Raw genomic sequence first — 18,161 nt, 5'->3', positions numbered from 1 at the left:
CGGCCTTTTAAACTATGTGTTTTATTGTTTTTGTTTATTCTTATGGCATATATTTTTGTGTTTTTATATTGTAAATTGTAAATTTTATATTGTAAATTGCCCAGTGGTAGAATTGTATAACAACAACAAAACAACAACAACAACAACAACAACAACAACAATAATAAATATCTCCCTCTCATATCCTTCCAGACATCATAGTCAGGTACTAACCAGGAATAGGGAACCTGGTGCCCTCTGGATGTTGTTGGACTCCATCTCCCATCAGTATGGCTAATGGTCAGAACTGATGGGACTTTGGAGTCCGGGAACATCAGAGAGGGCCAGAGGTTTCCGATCTCTGAACTAAAAGAAATCAGTAAAATAAAAATTCATGATCACTTACCATGCGGAAGATTGCATGCGAGCGGCTGCTTCTGTCATTCATATTGGTCTCACCATAGTGTCTGTTTTCTATTCAGAACAAAACACAATAAAGTTGATGGATTTAGAAGTACAGTGGTACCTCGGGTTATGAACAGCCTAGTTAAACTTTCTGGATTATGAACACTTCAAACCTGAAAATGAGTGTTCCGGGTTGCGTATTTATTTTTTTGGTATACGAACGTACTCCGTTCGGGGGTGCACTTCCATTTTGAGTGCCACACTTCCATTGTCATCTGGTTGGTGGGCGCACAACTCCCCCCCTTGCCGCTATGGGAGGTGCACCTCTAGGGAACATTTCCCACAGCAGCGGGGCGGGGGATCTGTGTGGATCCCAGTTCAGCTACTGATTGTTTTTAAAAGTCTGGAACGAATTAATCCATTTTGCATTACTTTCTATGGGAAGGTGCACCTAGGTTTTGGAACGAACTTCCGGAACAGATTAAGTTCGTAAACCAAGGTACCACTGTATCAGAGCTGTACAGGAAGCTCTGTATGTGTTTAAGTCACACCAGATATTAAGTCTTACTTTCTCCTTTCTGCAGCCAGCTCACAACTTGCTCTGGAGAAACCACCACCTCTTCGCTCAGATCTTCAACAAAGATTTGCCTCTACAAGAGATTTTAAAAAATAAAATTAAAATAAAATAAAATCACATAACATGACAGTATTGATTCTAGGTGTTACCTCTTTGTATGTAGGCAATGCAAAGCTATTAGGCAGTTAGCTAACTTTAGGTCAACTTTAAGAAAAATAGATTTTAATCAACGCAGAAGCAAAATGGGCAGAGTCCAAATAGGCAACTGTCAACACCATGCTGACTTCCAGAATTTTACTTTCCCTGTTACAAGGCCATGTGGGAGCTTTGGCACTGTCACTTGGAAAGGTAGCGATGGTTACTTACACTGATGTCTTCACGAACAACCAAGGGTTTCTTTTTTTTTATGTTGCTGCACAGTAGGTCCTGAACTCTATCATTGTGGATTTCCATATATGATACACGGAGTAGGAACTCCCTGTCAGGATTCTAAAAAAGTAAAGAGCATGCATGCATAAGCATCCCTAATTGTAGAGAACTAATGTAACATGGCTCCCTGCCCCCTCCACCCCATCCAATGCCATCACAAACATTCCCACCTGCCTTATGAACTATACTACAGATGGGGAACTATGGACCTCCAAATGATGCTGCACTGCAGCTCCTATCAGCCCCTATCAGCATAGGTGATGGATGTGATGGGATCAGACTCCAACAACTTCTGAAGAACAACAGTTTCCCATTCCTGATCTCTATACAGTCGTACCTCATTTTGCGGCCGGGATCCATTCCAGAGCCCCGACCGCTAGCTGAAAAGGATGCAGGGCAAAGCGCTGCGTCTGCGCACGCGTGCGGAGCTGTTTGCGCTTCTGCACATGCGCGAGCGGCAAAGCCAGAAGTAACCCGTTCCGGTACTTCAGGGTTTGCCACGGACATTTGCCGGAATGGACGCTAGACAAGGTAGACGTTCGCGGAGGTATTACTGTTTGGTTCCACTCACAATACTTAATGGCCAACAAGATTATTATGTGGGAAATGGAAACTGCTATACAGGGGCTGCACAGCCTTTTCTCCTAAGTGGAGCTAAGAAATCATCAAAGCAGGTTCAATATGCAGCTTTGCAGCACTAATATGGTATCTGAAACAAAGTTCATCTAGTAGAAAAACTTACTCCACAGATGCTATTGAAAACATCATTGATGGCCATCGGTATGATTCCTGGGCAATCTTTGGTGCCCAACATTGTGTAAGTTTTCCCCGAAGCAGTTTGGCCATAGGCAAAAATAGTTCCTAAAAGGAAAAGCAATGGTTAGCTCAGGTAAAGGTAAAGGTAAAGGTACCCCTGCCCGTACGGGCCAGTCGTGTCCGACTCTAGGGTTGCGCGCTCATCTCGCTCAAGAGGCCAGGAGCCAGCGCTGTCCGGAGACACTTCCGGGTCACGTGGCCAGCGTGACTAAGCGGCATCTGGCGAGCCAGCACCAGCGCCGCACACGGAAACGCCGTTTACCTTCCCGCTATAAAGCGGTACCTATTTATCTACTTGCACTTAGGGGTGCTTTCGAACTGCTAGGTGGTTAGCTCAGACCACTACCCAAATACAGTGCAAGCATTCAAATGTGTTGATCTTTAAGGTACCATTATATCCTTGAACAGCAGACTTTATAATTGAAGCAGCCACCCCTTCGTAGACTTCTGTGGTATTTTCTGAAGAATGAAACACCCGATCTTCAAAAAGAAAAAAAAAGAAAAAAGGTTCAGTTCACAGAAATCAAACTCCATCTTCAAGATTTGTCAGATTGCCAACTTGTAAGTTAGACTGGTAGAAACACACCTGGCTGCTTTCAAAAAAGTTGTTTGCATGTTTTTATGGTATACCAATATTTATGTACTTAATAAAATTTATACAGCACTTGATTGTAAACAAACAAACTCTCAGAGAAGTTTGCAAAGTATTTCAGTGTTTATTGAGTGCTTACCAAAGGTGAAAGATTTTGTCCCATCAACCTGAGATATGGTGCATTCCTCAGTTTTCCACAAAATGTTCTGTTTCTCTTCATGGTCTGCATTCTCTCTTAAGGAACAAAACACTGTTAGATCTCAGAGTATAGAGAAATTGATGGTGTTAAAGAAATACTTAGACCCACACTGATCTTCTAATTGTCTGGTCCTGAGACTATCTCAGGGGCCCACACTCACCAGCCCTACTTAAGAGGCTCCTCATGAGGCTGAAGGAACATCGCTCGGCTGTGAGCATGAAGGTCGCTCCCTGCAAGGCCCTTTCCACCTGGCCTAGGGGGCGATACCCACACTCACCAGCGCTACTATGTTAAATATATATTCTGTAGTTAACCTCCTTCGTAATGTTTTATTTTGAAATCTTTAAGATCATATTTTAGTGTTCTATTATGTTGCTTTGACTGTATACTCTATATTCGACTTTCTTCAGATTGTTTTATGTTTTATTGATTAAATATGCTGTAAACCGCTGTGTGATTTTTCTTAAAAATATAAAGCGGTATAGAAATTTAAAAAATAAAATCTAGAGATGTTTGCAGCTGTTGACTTAACATTATGACAATGTGCAAGTTATATTGAATACCTTGCTCTGCAGAGCATGTGCAAAGCACATTGTAAGCACTTATTTGTATCCAAATTTAAGGGTGGTGGAACCAGTCCTAGGAATGAAGCACCTGTGAGTGTTTGCTTTGTCCCTCTGAGAACAACTTTTAAAATCCAGGTCCTGTTTGATTAAATGCCTTTTTAAGTATGCCTGCTCTAGAGTATACCCATATCCTTCTGGAGCATTTTACACATAATATTCACTTTCTGAAGATTATAAAACAAGTGCATCTCCCATTTACCGCACAACCTTATACACACCTACCTAAAAGACAGATAGCATTTTAAGGATATGGTTTTATTGACACATACTTGTATATACAACCCGAGCATAGCATGGGCTCACAGCATTAACACCCTGGCAGATCTTGCTTCTCCATAAATCTCTAGGGCTGCTCCCTCCCACCTGCTGCCAGAGCTTTGGGATTTAGCGCATGGAGCATGTCAAGCCACCCTCCAGCCCACTCCAAAACTCAACACACCAACTCTAGCTATAGTTTGCCTACTGTTCTTCTGGCTATTGTTCTTCTACTTACAAGATGATGTTGCCTCCAACCAAGTGAAGGTGGGGAAATGGCTACCATTTTCTGGAGAGCACCGTCACCCTAGTGGTCGCTATGGAAATACAGCTTACTCTAAGATGCTGAGGATGCCATTAGCCTCACAGATAAAGCCATAGCCCCCGCAAATAGGGAACCAAGCATTCTCAGTAGTGGCTGGAAAAGGTTCCTGGCCTTAAATGGAGGAGGCTTTCTTGTCCACCTCATGTCAGCCATCCAAAGGTAACTGGGGGCTAGAACGAGAATGGCTACAAGCAGCTGAGTACTTATTTAACTTATATGCCACCCTCTGCAAGGAGCTAAAGTGGCCTTGCACGTCTCCCCCCTTCCTCACTTAATCCCCATAATGGCCCTGCAAGGTAGGTCAGGCTGTCAGTCAAGTGACTGGCCCAAGCAAGCCACATGGCCGAGCGAGGATTCGAACCCTGGTCTCCCAGCTCCTAGTCCGATGGTTCCCAACGTGGGGCACACACCCCACAGGGGGGCAATTTGAGAATGAGTTATCAACAGTCAATGGCCTTTTAGGCTTCCTCCACGTGAATAGGAGTTCGCTTTTTGAATAATAAGAATTATCTGTCACGGGGGAGGGGGAAACCAGGATTTTAGAGATGCTTAGGTGGGGCATGGTCAAACAATGGTCGGGAACCACAGCCAGATGGGTTTTTTATGTATTTATGTATTTATAAATAATAAAATTTAAGGAGAGTGGGGAAGCAGGGTTGAAAGGACTTTCATGATTATTTTCAACAGCAAATGTATTACCCGCCCTTCACCATCAAGCCGGGGTTACAGCAATTAAAAAACCCATATTTTTTTTCCTTTTAACCCACGCGCATTTTTTTTTAATAAAGTGGGGGGCGGGGAGAAGCATTTAAAAGCAAATAGAACAGAGGCCAGTCGCAGGAAAAGGGTGTGCGCCCCATTCAAGAGTCAGGCTTCCTTCTCAGGGCTTCGCATACATGTTTAGCCAGGCTGTTAAGGCCGCGCACCTCTCCACGCGTGCTTACTTCGAAGTAGACCCCTTAGAAACACCGGGGAGGGGTTACTTCGGAGTAAACGCGGAGCGAAATGTGGGGGAATTGATGTGCACTCCTGTTCCCCCCCCCACCCAGAAACTCACCTCGCAATAAGCGGGCGCACCCGAACGCAGACCGTGACGCCGCCTTCCTCAGCCATCTCTCCAAATGAAGCCGCCACCGCCCTCACCCGCCACCGGACCACTATTTCACTTCCACAGTTTGAATTTCCCCCCGGGACCCTTTTCTATTGGTCCGTTGGTGACGTAGACACTCAATCCCCGCCCACAGGTTGGCCCGCAGTAATATCTAAGGGCAGGGGTGGGCGGGCGAATCCATCTCAGGCGCCTGGGCAGGGGGAGGCGATGAGACAAAGAGCGCTAAAGTATCAGAGGGAATTTCGTTAGATTCGAGCCTCCTTCTTGTCCCTCGGGAAATGAGTGAAAAGGGTGCGGAATACTCCCCTGGCTTCCCCCTTTTCCTTGTTTTAAAAGGGCCGCGGTGGTGCTAGGGTTAAAAAGGTTCCTTTGTTGTTTCCCTCCCCTCCCCTCAGCCCCGTTGTCGCTCTTTGGTGGGGTCAGGCCAGCAGAAAGCCGCTTGCTGATTGGCTGGATCGGATTCTCAGCCTTGCGAGCGCGTTGATTAAATGCGTCCGCTTTAAAGCGCTTATCTTGTTCGCGGAAGAAGCTGCTAAGCCTTGTTCCTTTACACCTTTTGTTCCAATAGTTCCTCAAAAGCGCTTTTGGATTGAGAGGCAGAGCGGGGCATATTTTCTTGTTTATTTAGAGCGCCTCCCCTACCACCCAGCTGATTGAAAGTGCCAGCTGCCCGTAGGAAAATATTTATCGCTTTACGCCCTTGGCAAGGACTCAAGGCAGTTTAATAATAATAATAATAATAATAATAATAATAATAATATTTATACCCCGCCCATCTGGCTGAGTTTCCCCAGCCACTCTGGGCGGCTTCCAATCAAGTGTTAAAAACAATACAGCATTAACTTCCCTAAACAGGGCTGCCTTCAGATGTCTTTATAGAAAAAATGTTTACAGAAAAAATAAGAACAGCCTCAAAACAACGGGGAACTAAAGAAGGTATCAAGAATGTACAGTGGTGCCCCGCAAGACGAACGCCTCGCAAGACGGAAAACCCGCTAGACGAAAGGGTTTTCTGTTTTGGAGGCACTTCGCAAAACGAATTTCCCTATGGGCTTCCTTCGCAAGACGAAAGCCCATAGGGAAATCTCCGGGACAGCGGGGAAGCGCAGCGCGTCTTCCCCACTGTCCTCGGACCTCCTTCGAAGGCTGGCGGTGGGGGGAGAGACCTCCTCCCTCCGCCAGGCTTCGGAAGGCTGCTCCGAAGGCTGGCGGTGGGGCGGAGAGACCTCCTCCCGCTGCCAGCCTTCGGAAGGCTGCTCCGAAGGCTGGCGGTGGGGCGGAGAGACCTCCTCCCGCCGCCAGGCTTCTGAAGGCTGCTCCGAAGGCTGGCGGTGGGGCGGAGAGACCTCCTCCCGCCGCCAGCCTTCGGAAGGCTGTCCTGAAGACTTGCGGTGGGAGGAGGGTTTTCCTTCCCACCGCCAACATTCAGAATGCTGTTCTGAATGTTGGCGGTGGGGAGGAAAAACCCTCCTCCCACCGCAAGCCCCGGGAACAGAGGAGAAGCGCTGCGCGCCTTCCCCTCTGTTCCCGTACCTGTCCTGAAGGCTTGCGGTGGGGAGAAAAGCCCTTCTCCGCACCGCCAGCCTGGCAAGCAGTCTCCATAGGAACGCATTAATTGATTTTCAATGCATTCCTATGGGAAACCGTGCTTCGCAAGACGAAAAACTCGCAAGAAGAAAAAACTTGCGGAACGAATTAATTTCATCTTGCGAGGCACCACTGTAATTCGGCAGCGGTGTCACCCTCCTCCTGTAGAATAAATGGCAGGAAAATAATATACCCCACCCCCTCTAGGTCGGGTTTGTGTGAATTTCGAGGGTTTTCGAACTTTTTTAAAAACTGCCTTGTCAGCGCAAATTTTTTTTAGCAGTTAATAGTTATTATCACAAGTGGAGGGGAGGTGGCTAAGAGGTAATAGCTTACAGCTATTTTGAGTGGTCACCGCAGATGTACGGTATATATTGTTATGAGTTTGGCGGGGAGGAAGTAGGCTGTATGCCACACCCTTCTAATAATCCCTGGATCCAGCACGGAATCATTTCCTAGCGTTTTTAAGCCTTTCCCCCCTGCACTGTTTCCCCAATCTAAATCTCCACTCCGAAGTACCTCTATCTGTTCCCTGGTGTGTCTACCAGCAGCTGTGAGGTGCTGATTTAGATTGAGAAATAAGCATGGGGAAAATGTTAAACATCCCCTTCCCTAGCACTGCTACAAAAAATTAAAAAAATGGGAACCCACAGAGCAGCTTTAAAGTTGATTTTTAAGTTGGGAGATCAAGTTACCATCCCCCCCCCAATGTTCTTGTTTGGGCCTGAATGCTACCAGAAAAGTACTGGCCTGCCTTCATGAAGAGTAATGATGATATTTATATATTAAAATGTTTATATGCTACCTTTCAGACCCCCTTATGGTTGACTCATAGAAAAAACCTGTGCTGTTATACAGTGTGAGAAGGATTAGGACAAAGTTTGTCTGTCTGAACATTCAGCACTCTGTTCTAATATTATTAATAATGATAACATTAATGAGATGTATTAGTTGCTTGTTGCCAAGGTCTCCAAGTGACTCCATTAACAGGTAAAGCTTTTCATCTAACTACAGTAAAAGCACCAGTCCTAAAAACAGTAAGACAAAACACTTATTTGAAATTAATCCAACAGCTATTCATATATTTCTATATATTATACTTTGCTTATTCTAATACATTAGTAGAAAAGTTTATACATGCTTAGGAAAAAATTATTATAGCAATTCTTGCTCTTTGGAATTTAATCATCATCCTCTTCATCCTCTTCCTCATCCATCTCTTCCATTTCTTCAGCTGCCAGTGCTTCCTCTTGTGCAGCCTTGAGTGCCATCTCTTCTTCCACAGTTGGGTCTGTTGTTTCTGTGATTTCTGGCCCACTAAGGTACTCAGTTTGCACGGGCGGTGGCAACTGAGGGCTGAAATTTTCTGCACTGTATTTGTGACCCCAGCCAATGTAGATGTTATCAAATTTCCTAAAGGAAGAAGTGAAATATCATAATATTACTTGAAAGGAAAAATCCAACTATCCTTACTTTCCAAGGCTTGAGGTTGGATCTATATTTTATGTATGACATATGGCTACTGCCAAAAGCTTAATTGCAAGGTTTCCTCCTCTGTACCATCTACCATCTGAAAGATTAACAGCTGGATCCTACGCATGCTTACTCAAAAGAAAGCCCTCTTGAGTTCAATGGGACTTGCTCCCAGGGAGCTCAGTATATGATTCCCACCTTAGTAAAGAAAAATATGTGAAGTGACATTGCATTACCTTCCCCCAAAATCACAGCAAACGAAGGAAATGCATATCCTCATACCGTGATCACATCATAGTGTTGTTGTTGTTGTTTTGGGGTGTGTGTATGCGTCCCCTTCCAATTTCTGGATCCAGCATGGATTCGATTGCTGGAATATCCAGGCCAGCCTGGTAATGGCCCACTGTATACTGTCAAGTAAACCTAGACAGCATCTTAAAAAGTAGAGACATCACCTTGCCAACAAAGGTCCGTATAGTAAAAGCTATGGTTTTCCCAGTAGTGATGTATGGAAGTGAAAGCTGGACCATATAGAAGGCTGATCGCCAAAGAATTGATGCTTTTGAATTATGGTGCTGGAGGAGACTCTTGAGAGTCCCATGGACTGCAAGAAGATCAAACCGATCCATTCTGAAAGAAACCAGCCCTGAGTTCTCACTGGAAGGACAGATCGTGACGCTGAGGCTCCAATACTTTGGCCACCTCATGAGAAGAGAAGACTCCCTGGAAAAGACCCTGATGTTGGGAAAGATGGAGGGCACAAGGAGAAGGGGACGACAGAGGATGAGATGGTTGGACAGTGTTCTCGAAGCTATTAACATGAGTTTGACCAAACTGCGGGAGGCAGTGGAAGACAGAAGTGCCTGGCGCGCTCTGGTCCATGGGGTCATGAAGAGTCGGACACGACTAAACAACTAAACAACAACAACATACTGTCAAGTTAGTTAGAAAGACAAAAGGTCAGAGGGGAGAGTTGAGTTATGAGAGCTAGAAGCTTGATGAAAAAGCAGGCTGGAAAGTCAGAAAAAACCAGGTCTAATTTCTGCCGGAATTCAAGGCTGTGGCTATAGGAAAAGCAAGAGCCTCCTGGGGTGATGTGCTGTGATCCCCTCCATTGTAGACTCAGGTTGTTTAAATCACAAAGACACCACAGTCTCCACTATGGCTCATTTCCAAAATGATTGGAACAACAATATCATGCTCCTCCAATTAATTGATACAAGAATTGCACATTACAGTTCAGGTGACATACACTCACTGCTTGCTTCTCCTTAGACGAGAAGTGAACGTTTAACCCTTCCGCTCCCTTTCACAGGTTTGCCAAAAATGGCTTCCCTGAAATTGCTATTAGCATTTCAAAAGAAGCCTCTACTGGCATCCGTTCCTTGGAAAACCTAATAGCAGGGTATAATCTGGACTATTTAATGTGATTTGATTGGATTGTTAAAATGGAAAACTTAATAAAAATGATTTTTTTTTTTAAAAAAGGAAAACCTAATAGCAGATTTGGAAAGATTATACAATTAGAAGAAGAAACAACAGATTATCATGCAATGCAAGTGATTTCTGCTTCTTACCTTCCAATAGCAAAGGCGTAAGCCCCAGGCCATAAATTGGCCTGAAGAACTGCAAGTGCATATTGAGGAACTAAGTTTGTTGATGTCTCTGCTGACCATGGTGGGATGTTCTGAATGTCTGTTTAAGAAACAAATTTATTCTTGGTTACTTGAGAAAAATTAAGACATTTTGCATTTGTAAAACTTTTACCTGAGGAAAAAACATGCTACAGTACATTTCTTAAACAGTGTTCTTAAATCGCCAATTTGATTTTGAAGAAAAAGCAGCATCAGGACAGTGAGGGATGTTTTCAGGAAGGATGGGAATAAACAAAAATGTTGCCTAATGTGAGGCACATACAATATTAAGTCTGCCAAGCTGGCTCAAACCCTGAACAGGCACACCTCTCTTACTTACATCACACCATTTGTAACTTTATGTTGATATTAACCTAAGAAAGAAAACATGAGTATGGCTATCTCTCTGAGAAAAATGCTTTCAATCTTTTTAGTTTCACTGATATTTCAGTGAGAATGCCCCCATGTTCTTTGAATGGACTGAGACAAGCAATGCTAAGATAGATCGATTAACCAATGATTTATTGAAGATGCCCTCATAAAAATGTTCTAAACATACTGTATCTTTAAATTTCCTGAAATTTTATGTGATTCACTGCACCTGGGGATAGCATTTAGGGTTGTGCCAACAGTATCAGTCTCACCTATCCACAGGTGCAATGAATCACATAAAATTTCAGGAAATTTAAAGATACAGTATCCAACATCTAGCAAAGGGAACACAAACAGTAGCCATCTTGTCAGAAAACTTAAATAAAACAATTGAAATCTAATTCAGTATTCAAACTCCCTGGATGCAGGGATTTAAATAAGTAAATCAGTCTGGTTTTTTGTTGGCACAGTATGTAAAATGATCTCTCCTCATCCCAAATTTTCTCTGATTAACCCATAGGACTGTGTAAAGTAGGTCTGTATCTGCATGATGGTGTTTTACAAAGTGCTCAACTAGAGGTGCCTCCATGACTTGATCCTAATGTGGCATCAATGCTCTCCTATACAGAAATTTTATGTGATTCATTGTACCTGTGGATAGCCTTCATGATGCTACTAGGGTTCTGCCAACAGTATCAGCTTGCTACACTTTTAAGTGATTGCCGATCCATGGCTAATTGATGTACCTTTGGGGACAATTAATTTGGTATGTATTTATTATTGGTTGTTTATACGCAGGCCTGTCATTTCAATCTCTGTATTGTATTTGAATGTAATGTATTTCATTTTTTATCATTGCCACCTGATGAAGAATTATCATTGAAACAGTTCATTATCCTGGAAGAACTGTTCTGTTTGCTGCTGTGCTTGGAGTACCCTACTGATACGTTCGGAGCACCTATCACCTTACATTTATAGGATATTGACCTTGGAAAGACATTTTGCCTGCATCTCAGTGACTTACCACGCCTACCATTCTTGTTTATGGAACACTTATTTGATACCTGTTATTTGTGACTCCATGCACATATGCACATATCATATGTCTTCTGTTTATGAATTTTGAAAAAGTATAATGTTATAAAGATTTTGTTAGTATATTATTAGCCAACGTGTTGCTTCTTGTTGTTGTTTAGAGTGTCCTGTTTTGCAACACGGGATTTTCTTTGGCTGATAAAAATGTTAGCATTAATCTACATTCCAACTGAAGTCCCTGTTGTTGCCTTACTTCCATGTTTGATTGAGGAAAAATGAGTTCCCCTTTTTTAAACTATACTACTAAAAATCACTATGAAGAGTTGATTCATTTTAGAAATACCATACACTTAATGATCTACAATCCCAAACCACCACTTGCTTTCTGCACTGCTTTCTGCCAATGCCTCCAAGTCTGTAATATCTGTAAAGGAAAGGGGGGAAGAAGCATCAAACATGTCTGGCCTCTGGTGTACCTGCATCTTCAGAGAGTGGCGTGAGAAGTGGGGGTCCTACTTCTTGTGATTCTTCTTGCTCATCTGGTCTCTCCTCTTCCTCATCCTCCTCTTCTTCTTCCTCTGATTTTTGATAGGGATTAACCCAAGTACAGCGTCCCTACATCCAATATACCATGGGTTACAAAGCAAGATTATTGTGAACTCAGTTAGCATCCAGTCAGGCAATATTCCTTTGCTAATAATATGAAGCCATGGGCATCTTACAAAAAGGAAGGAACAGAGGGAATTTATACTCAATGGGATTCTTAAAGCACTCTTTATTTCCCCCCCGTTTCTCTTTGTGAGTGTTCATTTTTTGTGTTAACCTCCATCTCTGCTATGCCTTTTGAATGTAATCCCATGCCCTGCAAAAGCAGAGCAGCCTCTCATAAGGCACAGGTGGCTTTGCTCCTGTTTCTGCTGGCTTTCATGCACAGGCCCCAATGTGAAATGTTGAACTTGCTTCAACTGGAGTACACTACATGCCATGCGCCAAAAGAAGGACTAAGTAGCTGTACGCTCTAAGACAGAGTGTTATCTATCTAGAGCAGAGGTGGGGGAACCTTTCAGCCCAAGGACCAGATTCTATTGTGTATGGGTAGAGCCAGAAACAAGTGAGCAGAGCAATTAATGTAGATTTTACCTTTGTACAGTTATGTGCATTCATACATTGCTTTATTTTCTCCATCCAGATGAGCAACAGGCCTCATCAGAGTTCAAGGAGACATTCCAGTGAGGGAAGAACTTGGGGTGTGGCCTGGAGAGTGTTCCAAGGGCCAGACAGACAGATATCTGGCTCCCCAGCCTGATGTTCCTGACCATTAAAAGAGGGCTGGGCAGCAGTGGAAGAAGGGGAGTGGGGAAAGAGACAGTTGTACCTTGGTTATTGAACAGAATCCATTCCGGAAGTCTGTTCAACTTCCAAAAATGTTCGACAACCAAGGTGCGGCTTCCGACTGGCTGCAGGAGCTTCCTGCACACAATCGGAAGCCACGTCAAACGTTCGGGTTCCCACGAACATTTGCAAACCGTAACGCACACTCCTGGGTTTGCGGCATTCTGGAGCCAAAACGTTCGAGTCTCAAGGCATTCAGGATCCAAGGTACGATTGCACTGATATTCTTTAACATCAGCCCACCCATCCCTTATAAAAGCAGAGGCCTCTAAGAGGGTGTTGTTTCTGGGAGGTTACTTTTATCAGGACTAGGCACTGCTGAGCCTATATAGACCATCAGGCTGAGTTGCTGCAGCTGTTCAGGACACTCGCCAAAGCAGCCCATCTGCATTGGTGTTGGAAAAGGGAGGATATAAGGCCATCCAGTTGAAACTGATGGGTGGTACAGCACTGTTTGGGCAAGCAAGAAGCAATGAAGACAATGTTTCATCTAAATATATTCTTTGTATGATTGTAAGATGTATTTATCACTATTTATTGATAGACCCCTTAATAATAAAAAAGGCACTTAGTGAGCCCTATGTGATGCTCTGTAAACTCCTTAAGCATACCTGCATTAGAATATTCTGTACATGGTGGACCCAGTTGGCAAGGGATTCTACCAATTCCGGCACAGAAATAGGCTCAAAGTCAGGATTTTCTTCATAACTGTCCCTTCCAGCTCCTCCCTCTTCCTCTTCATCTCCTTCCTCTTCTCCAAATTGATAAAAGCCCAATGGGCTGATCTGGGTCGCTGCTGAAATGCGGGCAATCTGGGCTCGCAGGTAATTGGACTCATTGCCTGGGAAAGGTGGGTAACTCACAATGGGAGCATCTAGTCTTCCAGTGAAGTATTTCTTGATCTTCCGGGCATTCACTATCTGCGCAGGTGTCACATGGGGTAATCTCACCCAGGGTTTCCCTGGTTCATTGCAAACAAAATAAGTGTATTTATTGGCCCCGGTTCGATTATCTTCTTTTGGTATTACTGGTGGTGGCTTGTAGTTCGGCTTTGGTGGCTCATCTTTCTCTTCATCTTCCTCTTCATCCTCATCTCTGCCTTCGCTCCCCTCTTTTTGTCCCTCCTCAGCCAATTCCTCCTCCTCTGCCTCTTCCTCCTCCTCTCCCTCACGGAACTCAATTTCAGCTACAATATAGTTTGCTTCAATGCCTAGGATTTTGCCCCAGAAGCGACAAGTCTGGATTGGATGTGTGTTGACCAGCTGTTTGAGGGCCAGGAATATGTGGTAATATTCTTCTAAGCTCAAGCCAATTCCAGCCTGTTCAAAATAGAAGGCTGTCTCCATGACGTTGGGTAGAGGAGTTTCTGGCTAGCGGGGAAAAGTGCCAAAATTAGATAAGCATAATTATAAACAGCTTTTATTGTCAGTAATTATTTACTTCTATACACAGAATTCATCATGCGAAAGGCTTGGCTGGATGAATCCCAAGCCGGAATTAAGATCGCCAGAAGAAATATCAACAACCTCAGATATGCAGATGACACAACCTTGATGGCAGAAAGTGAGGAGGAATTAAAGAACCTTTTAATGAGGGTGAAAGAGGAGAGCGCAAAATATGGTCTGAAGCTCAACATCAAAAAAATGAAGCTCATGGCCACTGGTCCCATCACCTCCTGGCAAATAGAAGGGGAAGAAATGGAGGCAGTGAGAGATTATACTTTCTTGGGCTCCATGATCACTGCAGATGGTGACAGCAGTCACGAAATTAAAAGACGCCTGCTCCTTGGGAGAAAGGCGATGACAAACCTAGACAGCATCTTAAAAAGCAGAGACATCACCTTGCCAACAAAGGTCCGTATAGTTAAAGCCATGGTTTTCCAGTAGTGATGTATGGAAGAGCTGGACCATAAAGAAGGCTGATCGCCAAAGAATTGGTGCTTTTGAATTATGGTGCTGGAGGAGACTCTTGAGAGTCCCATGGACTGCAAGAAGATCAAACGTATCCATTCTTAAGGAAATCAGCCCTGAGTGCTCACTGGAAGGACAGATCCTGAAGCTGAGGCTCCAATACTTTGGCCACCTCATGAGAAGAGAAGACTCCCTGGAAAAGACCCTGATGTTGGGAAAGATGGAGGGCACAAGAAGGGGACAACAGAGGACGAGATGGTTGGACAGTGTTCTCGAAGCTACAAACATGAGTCTGACCAAACTGCGGGAGGCAGTGGAAGTCAGGAGTGCCTGGCGTGCTCTGGTCCATGGGGTCACGAAGAGTCGGACACGACTAAACGACTAAACAACAACATACACAGCGATCCTAAATTTGTGTGCAGTCCAATCCTGTGCAAGTTTACTGAGTTCAATGGGATTTACTCCCAAGTAAGTGTGAACAAAATTGCAGCCTTGCTTGTATGTATGCAAATTAATGGGCCTGAAAAATAAGCATGTTAAGGCTATGGTGAGCTTAATAATTAAGTTTAACCAGCCACAAATTCCTTATGCTCTTTCTACAACAATGACTGAGCCCAGTGGTTCTGACAAGGACCTTTGAGCTTCCAAGACTTACAGAATGTTGAGAGCTGAGGGTGAGAGAAAGAAAACTGAAGAAAGGGGAATTGGCCTGTTCTAGCTTTTAACAGTTTACTGCTAGCATTCTGAATGGGGAAGAGGAGAGTTCAGCAGGTGTCAATGAGTTTTTCAGTTTTTATTTGTTGCAGTGACTCACCAATTCCTCTTCCATTTCTTGGTCTGTTCCTTCTCCACCACCTTTCTGGAACAATGTCTTATACATTTCAGCCAGTTCAAAAGTTGGATGTTTCTCATATTCGTCTCGGAGAGTGTCCAATTTCTTCTGGAACCGAGCACACTTCACTTCCTTACTGATGTTCTCAATTATGTCAGCTGGGTTTTCCGGTCGCTCATCCAGAATCTTGGCCAGCATGTCAGCAAGATGGTCATACCTATGAAATTAGGAAAAGAGATGCCATGCCGTCCCAGAGGAGATATGTTATCAGCTTACTGCAATGCATTCTGAATAGAATTGCTTTCATATATTTGCGAAAGCACAATGTGTTCTCCAAGACAGTGGTTAGGAAACTGCAGCTCTCCAAAAGTTGTTGTACTCCAACTCCCAGAAGCCTCAGCTAGTATGGCCAATGGCCAGGGGTAATGGGAGCTGTAGTCCACAGGAGAGCCACAGGTCACCCACCCATGCTCTAAGCATTTTCTTTGGAGACAGCATTTCTGTGGTAGGGAAATCCTAATTGCAGTATTATATTTGGTTGCTGGATTGGTTGCAATTTCCTACTTCAGTCTAGAGAGAACTGTGTGAAATGTGCTGATCTCACAGGCAGCTATTGGACAGTGCCCATAATGTGACTGCTGACAATTGGCACAAGTTTCCCACATCAATTTGTCACATTTAAAATGAACAATTATTTATCAAGTATTGCTAAATCTCTTTAAAAGTATGCGCTCCATTGCTTTAATATTATATTGTGAGGGCACTCGGTCCACCATTAAGAAACAGTTACATTTATGAACAATGTTATCCTCTCTGCCATAATGTCCTGCCATCTGAGAACCTCCCCCTTATTCCAGCCCTAAAGCACACAGAGGGAACAATGTCTTTGGGTTTTTTATGGTGAATTACTGAGCATTCCTATGTATGTTTACTTGAAAGTGTCGCTGTGTTTCAAAGGGGCTTACTCCTATTTAAATGTGAAATGGATTGCAGCCTATAAATTCCATCTGCTCCCCATCTTGCTATCTCATCTACAGCAGGATGAGTCCCTTCCTATAATCAACTATATACAACGAAAGTATAGATATATATAATTTTCTGCTGTTCATATGCCCATTCCACATAAGCTAAAACATAAGCGGTGGGTGCTTTGGCACATAAGGCCAACAAGAAATTAGTGGGACCTGCAACAAAATCATGCAGTGTGCAGTGTACCTGCTTAAGCTTCCATGGCCTCTTCCAAGACATTCAATTCTGCTATTAGGACTACAATTCCCATCATCAAATCACAGAATTGTAGAGTTGGAAGGGACCACAAGGGTCATCTAGTCCAACCCCCTCCCAATGCAAAAATATTTTGCCCAATGCGGGGCTCAAGCCCACGTTCCTGGGATTAAGAGTCTCAAGCTCTACCGACTGAACCATCCTGGGGCTAATGATAGAGCCCACGAACACCCAGAGGGCTATAGCCATTTCCCCAGCCCCAGGATCACATCCTATGAGACACGTATTCCATTTGGGCGGACTCCTTTGCTACACACATTTTGCCCAGTCCCACTTGACGAGTTTCTTACTTTTTTGGGTTCCATTTCTACCCATACTCACAAGCTCACACCGGTTTTGAGGCTCGTCTTCAGCAGGTAGGCTTTGGCATTCTTTATTGCCAACGCTCTGGGTCCTGGATCCGGGATCTGGTCTTCCATCAAGGTGGCCCCCAACTGGTAGAGGCCGATGCCAGGCTCGTGGGCTTGGTAAGGGCCATGACCTAAGCTCTCCTGTTGCATGATTTGGCTGCCTCTCGACACCGGCACGTGGAAGCTGCCTCTTGTAACCGGCTGCTGCATTTGGTCCTGATATATGGCTCCCATGGGGTCTTGAATCTGAGGGAGGCTTCCCCTGGGCAGGGTGGGCGGTTGCAGCAGCTGGGGCTGTTGCTGCTGCCAAGGCATGCCGCTCCTCGCCTGAAACAGGGCGCCCCTCGCCTGGTGAGGCTGGTACATGCCGCCTCTTCCATCTGGCTGCTCATAGACGCTCAGCCTTGGCTCCTGGGGTTGGTACATGCTGCCTCGTGGTAGCTGATCCGGGTATTCACCAGAAATGGAGCCGTCCTGGTCAGGGCCTTGGCCTCCCTCAGGTTCAGAAACCATTGGAAGGGCTGCCTCTGGCTGCAGCCCCCCGGGGTCTGGCTGGCTGGGCTGCCTGGAGGGCTCCTGCTGCTGGGGGTTCTCCCCATTCTGAGGCTGGTCGCCTGGAGGATCTGCCATGGGGAAGTAGGAGACCTGCTGCCTTCCTTAGCTTCGCCCTCTTTCTCCGTCTCTCGCTAGCAACGGCTCCCACCAGCAGCAGCAGCAGCACGGGCGTTGCTAAGGTAAACCTGACACCGTTGCTAGGGGGAGCGGATTGGTCGCGACGCCCAGAATGGGAGGAGCCACAAGGAGAGCAAACGGCTGCTGATATTGGAGGTGGGAGCGGGAGGGCAACTCGAAGGCTCATCCTGATAGGAGGATTGATGAGGGAGGAAGGGGGAAAGGTCCCTCCTCCTTGTGCTTATCAGGAGATATGTGTGAATGAATGCTTTGCCACTCAAAGAAGCAGCTCTTTAGTCGACGTCT

General features: G+C 44.8%; 2 protein-coding genes across 2 annotated transcripts in view; both read right to left on the bottom strand.

The window, feature by feature from the left end:
- Positions 1-5,387, bottom strand: part of CENPE (centromere protein E) — a 36,624-nt gene extending 31,237 nt beyond the window's left edge. The window contains exons 1-7 of the mRNA XM_053403940.1: positions 5,261-5,387; positions 2,938-3,032; positions 2,597-2,686; positions 2,133-2,251; positions 1,328-1,450; positions 953-1,034; positions 386-453 (exon numbers count right to left, since the gene is read on the bottom strand). Of these exons, the coding sequence (XP_053259915.1) occupies positions 386-453; positions 953-1,034; positions 1,328-1,450; positions 2,133-2,251; positions 2,597-2,686; positions 2,938-3,032; positions 5,261-5,316 (633 nt within the window). The 5' untranslated portion in view covers positions 5,317-5,387. The remainder of the gene's footprint in view (positions 1-385; positions 454-952; positions 1,035-1,327; positions 1,451-2,132; positions 2,252-2,596; positions 2,687-2,937; positions 3,033-5,260) is intronic.
- A 2,574-nt stretch (positions 5,388-7,961) lies between these two features.
- On the bottom strand, positions 7,962-17,910 carry LOC128421305 (radial spoke head protein 6 homolog A-like). Its single transcript, XM_053403929.1, has 6 exons — positions 17,155-17,910; positions 15,532-15,766; positions 13,419-14,177; positions 11,892-12,030; positions 9,952-10,069; positions 7,962-8,314 (listed from the first exon to the last, which is right to left on the bottom strand). Exons 1-6 carry the CDS (start codon positions 17,811-17,813, stop codon positions 8,083-8,085), a joined length of 2,142 nt encoding a protein of 713 aa, XP_053259904.1. The 5' UTR covers positions 17,814-17,910; the 3' UTR covers positions 7,962-8,082.
- Positions 17,911-18,161: the final 251 nt, after the last annotated feature.

This window comes from Podarcis raffonei, chromosome 9, assembly GCF_027172205.1.
Source record: "Podarcis raffonei isolate rPodRaf1 chromosome 9, rPodRaf1.pri, whole genome shotgun sequence".
Classification (NCBI taxonomy): domain Eukaryota; kingdom Metazoa; phylum Chordata; class Lepidosauria; order Squamata; family Lacertidae; genus Podarcis; species Podarcis raffonei.
This window is presented reverse-complemented; position numbering and strand designations above follow the sequence as displayed.

What these genes read in the sequence shown, in the direction of transcription:
- LOC128421305 (XM_053403929.1), bottom strand. Translation starts at nt 17,813, where the DNA reads ATGGCAGATCCTCCAGGCGACCAGCCTCAGAATGGGGAGAACCCCCAG. An exon ending in CTCAAAACCGGTGTGAGCTT is followed by an intron (nt 15,767 to 17,154) that starts GTGAGTATGGGT and finishes CTAATTTCATAG; the next exon opens with GTATGACCATCTTGCTGACA. An exon ending in TACGCCTTTGCTATTGGAAG is followed by an intron (nt 8,315 to 9,951) that starts GTAAGAAGCAGA and finishes TTCTTCCTTTAG; the next exon opens with GAAATTTGATAACATCTACA.